A 6,475-nucleotide genomic window follows, 5' to 3' on the forward strand; every position below is an offset into this window, starting at 1 on the left:
TTCTTACCATTTAAAAATGGCTTGAGCCCTAACTATAAACACATGAGGGAAAAAAACAGTGCAAAGCGTCCTCATAGATTTCTGTGTCCTAAGGGAATACAAGCCTGTAGTTAATTCAAAGTTCTGGTAGAATGGAGCTAATACTGTTAACTTGCTTTACAGTTAGAAATGATAAAGCTGGCCACAATTACTTAACATCTTCACCCAGACAGCAACACAAACAAACTAAATGTAGAGGCATGTGCTTCACATCTGCCACCAAGCTTGTAAGACTAAAGTTAACAGCTTCACTCACCACACAGAGGATTTTGTATTTCTTGAGACTGTCTTTCTTAATGAGTTCCTCCTCCGAGGTGAAGGATAGCCTGGAATCCATTGGCCCCGCAGCGGAGTAAACCTGTTTAGCCAGGAAACAATAATGCTCTTTCTTTCCTCTGGTCACTGAAAAAGAAACTGTTCCGATTGCCACAGCTGTGACTGCCTTTTAAATACAGGAGGAAAGCAGGGCTCTGTGGTGATTGGGCAATCCAAGAGGAGAAAGCCGTAGTCTAACAGTATTGCCCACAGGGTAAAGTCCATTTGTCAGGCATTGTGGACAGCTGTTTCTTACAGCCCGAGACGTAATAATCTGTAGCAAACAGGATATGTAGATGGCAAGAATAATACATTGCTGGAACTTTAAAGATCAAATAATTTGTTTTGGTTTTTTTGTTTGTTTGTTTGTTTGTTTGCGGCAGGATGCCTCGTTGCTTCTCCCTCCTGAGTGCTAAGATTACAGCATGTGAACCACGCCCAGTTTACAAAGTGCTGGGAATTTAACTCAGGGCTTCCTACCAGCTTCATACCAACTCCACCCCAGCTCGATTGTTTCTAATTTTGTTTGTTTGTTTGTTTGGTTGGTTGGTTGGTTGGCTGGTTGGTTTGCTTTGGTTTGGTTTTTAGGCAGGATCTTACACCTTAAACGCTCGGCTGGCCTTAAAGCCCTCCTTTCTCAGTCTTTCATGTGCTGACAGGAAGTCCTGGGTCACAGAGTTTGTGCATTTACAGACATTTCATGTTGCAGTTGAAAACTAGCACATTTAATAAAGTGCAGGGTGGAGGGGGAGCAGAGAGACGGCTCAGCAGTTATGAGTACATTCTGCTTCCCCAGAGAGGTTAGGTCTCAGAGTCTCAGGCTCAGGCTGTTTAGGACTGCAGGAAATCCTAGCTCCACGGAAAGTGCTGCCCTCCTCTGGCCAACAAGGACACTAGTACACATGCACGCACACACACACACACACACACACACACAGTGCTGCAAGAGCACACACAAACACACAAATCAGAATAAATATTTAAAGATGAAAAATACAAGCGCTCAAGAGAGGGCTCTCAGCAATGAAGAGTTTATACTGTGTTGTTACAAAAAAATTAAAATCCCAACTGTTACATTTTACTAATGAAAACTCAGGAGTCAGATGCTCTGGTGAAAACCTGCTAGCTCAAAGAAGCAGATAAAACACCCAGCTGACCTTCCTACTCAGCTCACATCCCAGAAGGAAAAGGCCAAAATCCCAAAGCTAAAAGCTTGCTAGATCAGCTGACAAGCCCAGGAGGAAAAACGCAACAGCTAAAAGCCCAAGAGCTAGAGATCTAAAGAGCAAAAGCTAAAAGCCAAGGAGCTGACGAGCTCCTTCTTCTCCAAGCTGTCTTAAATACCCGTCTCTTTGCTGTTTATTCCTTGTCAGCTGGTTACTTGCTCAACCTCTTGACCTTGGGTTAACTTTGTTAAATCTGGTGTGCAGAAAGCTCTTGGATTGAAGGTGTATACGAGGGCTGAGCAAACAGGAAGTAAACAGGAAGTTCTTGAATTACAGGTATGTGGTAGGGTTAAGCCATACCTCAACTAGAAATAGGTTTTTACAGTTCCCAATCTCCAGGCTCACAATGGAATAAGATATCCTGCCACAAGTGTGTCTTACGTTATAAGGTCCACAATATAAGAATTATTTTAAAGCAAACAGCAAAATGGTGCTTGTGTGGTTTGAATAAGAATAGCCCCTATAGGCTCATGTCTTTGAATGCTCGGTGATCAGGGGAGTGGTGCTATTTGAAAGAATTAGAGAATTAGGTGTGTCCTTATGGGAGAAAATTTGTCCCTGGAGGTGAGTTTTGAGGTTTCGACAGCCTATGCTAGGCCCAGTCTGTCTCTCTCTCTTTCTTTTCTCTCTCTCTCTCTCTCTCTGTCTCTCTCTCTCCCTCCCTACCTATGGATCAAGATGTAAAACTCTCAGCTGCTTCTCCAGTACTATGTATGCACGAATGCTACTGTGCTCCCTGCCTTGCTGGAATGGACTAACCTCTAAAACTCTAAGTAAGGCCATCTTAAATGTTTTCTTTTATAAGAATTGCCTTGGTTATGGTATCTCATCACAGCAATATAACAGTGTGTTTTCACTGTTTATTGCATTATATGGCATTAAGCAGCTTTCCAAGTAGGAAGAAGTTGGGCTGGACCAAGCTTTTTATGAAGTCTTCTACCTTATCCACTGGGATACTGTGAATGTGGGAGATAATGTGCCACAAACTCGCTTTGTGACTCTAAGGCTGGACCTAGCAACTGATGGTTTCCGAACCCAAGTCTTTGATGTTTTCTTCTCTTCTCTGTCTCCTACCCCATTCATTGCTGAGGCCTTTAAATGGCTTTGACATCTATGTAGTCCAATTCTTGGCTTCCTTTGGTTTCTAGCCAAAAGGAAGCCATGTGGTCCCAGGTATAACACAGTTCCCTCACTCTGTAAGCTGGCCTAATTGATAAAGGAATGTTCATTCCTGGTGAAGAGCTTAAGATAGCCTGAATATAACTCCATTTTGAAATAGAGATCTTTACTGGGAACTGAATTCAAGTACCAGGAAATATCACAGAATGTACACCTGGCAGAAAACAAAGTTAACTCTCCTAGCAACAGCCCCTAGGAAATATAACAGAATAAATGCTTCATAGAAAATAGAGACAAACTCCCTGGCAATAATCAATGGGAATCGGTTGAGAATCAGGTGGGAAAATTCTCCCCAATGTTTCAGATATGGTTTAGAAAAATAGCCATTGTGATTATATGCCTTAGCCATTGTGATTATGTGCCTCAGAAAAGGTCACCCTGCCCTGCTAAACTTCACCCAATTCTGTAACACCAAGGCTTGTGCCCCCTGCTTGCTGCCATGGAAACCCCTGGCTCAGAGACTTTCCCTTTAAAAATCCTGTTCACTCAGAGCTCGGGGTCCCACTTCTCTACTGCTGTGCCAGTGAGACTTGGGTCCCGAGTTCGATCGCTCTTGTAATAAAGCTCTCTTGCAATTGCATTGAGTTGTCTCCTGGTGGTCTCTGAGGGTCCCGTGAACCTGGCATAACACTGGCAGTTGGAGGTTGCTCAGCCCTGTTGGAAAGGACACAATTTGTCACAATAGGAAGGATTTGAAGGTCCATGATGGCTGCTCTTTCACACCTTAAGAAATGTTATTATCTATGTTATCTGATGACAAACTTAGGATATATCTTTAAGGGTGTTTGCTCAATAGTGGAGTATGGGGTTTCAAAAGCTCAAGCCAGGCTTGTTGTCTCTCTCTTCCTGCTGTCTGTAGATCTGGATGTAGAATTCTCAGCTGCTTCTCCAGAATCATGACTGCCTGCATGCTGTATGCTTGCTTACTATGTTTAAGTTCTTGGGTTCAGTTTAATTACTTAAAAATGACTCACGTCCCTCATAATTATTTTATTCTTGTCTTTCAAGTGAGTAAATTAAAGCTCTGGTTGTTTAAATTATAGAATTTACTTTCCCAGCTTTGCCTACTTACTAACACCAGAATTAGACCCAGAATGCAAATTTTTCTAATTCCCCAATCCAAGCTTATTTTAATCAACCAACTAAAAGCTTCTTGTGTTTGTTTGAATAAAAATGGCACCCATAGGCTCATAGATTTGAATGCTTGGTCATTAGGGAGTGGCACTACTTGAGAGGAATTAGGAGGTGTGGCTTTGTAGGAGTAGGTGTGGCCTTGTTGTAAGAAGTGTATCACTAGGGATAGGCTTTGGGGTTTCAAAAGCTCAAGCCAGGCTCATTTTCTCTCTCTTTCTGCTGCCTGTGGATCTGGATGTAAAACTCTCAGCTACCTCTCTAGAACCATGACAGACTGCATGCCACCATGCTTCCCACCATGCAGATAATGGACTAAGACTCTGAACCTATAAGCAAGCCCTAATGTAATGCTTTCTTTCATAAGAGTTGCCTTGGTCATGGGTGTCTCTTCACAGCAATAAAACACTGAGTTAGTCAGCCTTCTTTTCTAATGTATATAGCCTAGAGCTTTATAATATCTTTACTCTGTGCTGAGATGAAGGTTCAGATTGATGGAAAAAGCTAAATTAATAACAGTGGGGTCAAAAGTCATAGTAGACTCTTCAGGTTTTTATGGCGGTAAAGCCAGTGATTCTTAAAGTCCCACAGTAACTTCCTGTCTTATCAAGCAAACCCTGAGAACTCCTCTCTGGTCTAAAAATCATTTAAAATCCTTCAAGCTGGAGTGCACCCTGTGGAAAGCACTGCTCTAGGTGAACTTGTCCAATATATCTTCCACAGTGGAAGATAAATATGGAAAGAGTATGCTTCACTATACAGACACTCAGAGATATTAGCTCTGAGAATCATGTCACATCCTTTCTCCTATTAAAATCACTCTCCCAAGCAAATCATCTGTGTGACAAAAGCCAGCTTTCTTTGTGGGTATCCATTTCCTCTTCTATCATTTTCTTATACTAAAGCTCAGACTATAGAAGCAGGATAATTAACTGCTCTAACAAAAGAACCACTTTTCAGAATTAGATGATCCTATTGAGATCAAAAAATCCAAAGTTCGTGTACTTTTTAAGTTAATAAACTTTGTTCCTTAACATTTTTATACATTCATATAATGCATTCGGGTTATTTTCTCCTAGCCACATACACCGTCTCTTACCTCCTCCATTTCACTCCTATTACTCTTGCATCTTCCCCAGGAGTCTCTTTTCTTCATATTCATGACTTTTTCTCTTGTTTTATATCCTAGAGTTGAGCTAGGACTGTCTGTATAACCATGAATTTGGAACTCTCTATTAAAGACTGATGGACTCACCAGCAAGTATACAGAGCTAGTTGCTATGCATCTTTCTATCCCAGAACCCATCAGTTGCTAATAGCTTATCAGTAACTTATAGAACTCTGTGAGCTCTTTCCCTTCCTATGACTGACTGTTGGCTGGGCCTGACTTGTGCAGACCCATTCTGATGAGCACAGCTTCTGTGAGTTCATGATTGACATTCCTATTTAATGCTTAGCAGGTGACAATGTTTCATAACCCTTTGTCTTCTGGCTTGTACTTTCTGCCTTCTCCTCTGCAATGTTCCCTGAGCCTTCAAGAGGTAGGTTTAAATGGTATAAACGGGCAGCCATGGCTCTCTACCAACTCCATCCACTGAGATCAGAAGCTTCTCTGATGAAGGCTGAGAAGAGGTTTTGCTCACAGGTATAAATGCAGATACTTGTAAGGAAGATTGATGACACACCAACTTAACTAAGTAACACTAGTTGATTTCCCCCTTGGGCCTAAGACTTCTTTAGTCATGAGTTCTTTGCTGGCTTTACTTACAGTGAGCACAGATTCCCTCTTGTGGCATGGGTAATTAATCAAGTCAGGGAGTAGTTGCCGCCACAACACTTGTGCCACTATTGCACTATTGGGCACATTTGCCTGGCAGGTTGTTGTAGTTCACAATGTTCAGAGCTGGGTAAGATAGTCTATGCCGCTGCCCCACCTTCACCCCCGGCAAGCTGCATATTACCTTCAGACACTATGAAAACCATCTACCAGAAAGGAAGTGTCTAGCTCATTTATGTCTTGGTTTACAAATATTATGTATTCAAGATGTTTCTGGCAATTGAATCTTCTCATCTCTTTCCAGTGGACAGTCAAGTGAAAGTATAAAAGCCTGCACTTTGGGGAGCTTCCCTTACCAGCAATTCCCACAGAGTTATCCCACACTGGACATTAGAGTTTGTCACTGACCCACTAATTATAGACTCAAAGTATCCAGTCATCTGCCATCAAACTCTCCGTTGTGGTCTTTAATCAGTTAACAAGACAGTAGATGCCCTATTTTTCTTTCTATCATTATGATAAGCACCACAATCAAAAACAACTTGGGGAGGAAACTGTTAATTTCATCTTCCCACTCACAATCAATCCTTAAAAAATAAAAATAAAAAATCAGGCCAGGACCTCAACGCAGGAACTGAAGCAGAGGCCCTAGAGGAGTGCTCCTTACTGACTATCCCACATTTTCTTCCTGGTTTCTTATCCACAGAACATCACCTCCCCAGAGATGGCACCATCCACGGTGGGTTGGACCCCCACATCAAACATTAATCAAGAAAATGCCTCCAAACTTGCCTACAGGCCAAATCTC

General features: G+C 42.0%; 1 protein-coding gene across 1 annotated transcript in view; it reads right to left on the reverse strand.

Annotated features, from left to right (window-relative positions):
- Positions 1-470, reverse strand: part of Enpp3 (ectonucleotide pyrophosphatase/phosphodiesterase 3) — a 68,378-nt gene extending 67,908 nt beyond the window's left edge. The window contains exon 1 of the mRNA XM_055599298.1: positions 296-470. Coding sequence (XP_055455273.1) covers positions 296-376 — 81 coding nt within the window. The 5' untranslated portion in view covers positions 377-470. The remainder of the gene's footprint in view (positions 1-295) is intronic.
- Positions 471-6,475: the final 6,005 nt, after the last annotated feature.

This window comes from Psammomys obesus, unplaced genomic scaffold (genome assembly GCF_907164565.1).
Source record: "Psammomys obesus unplaced genomic scaffold, mPsaObe1.curated_primary_1811, whole genome shotgun sequence".
Lineage (NCBI taxonomy): Eukaryota > Metazoa > Chordata > Mammalia > Rodentia > Muridae > Psammomys > Psammomys obesus.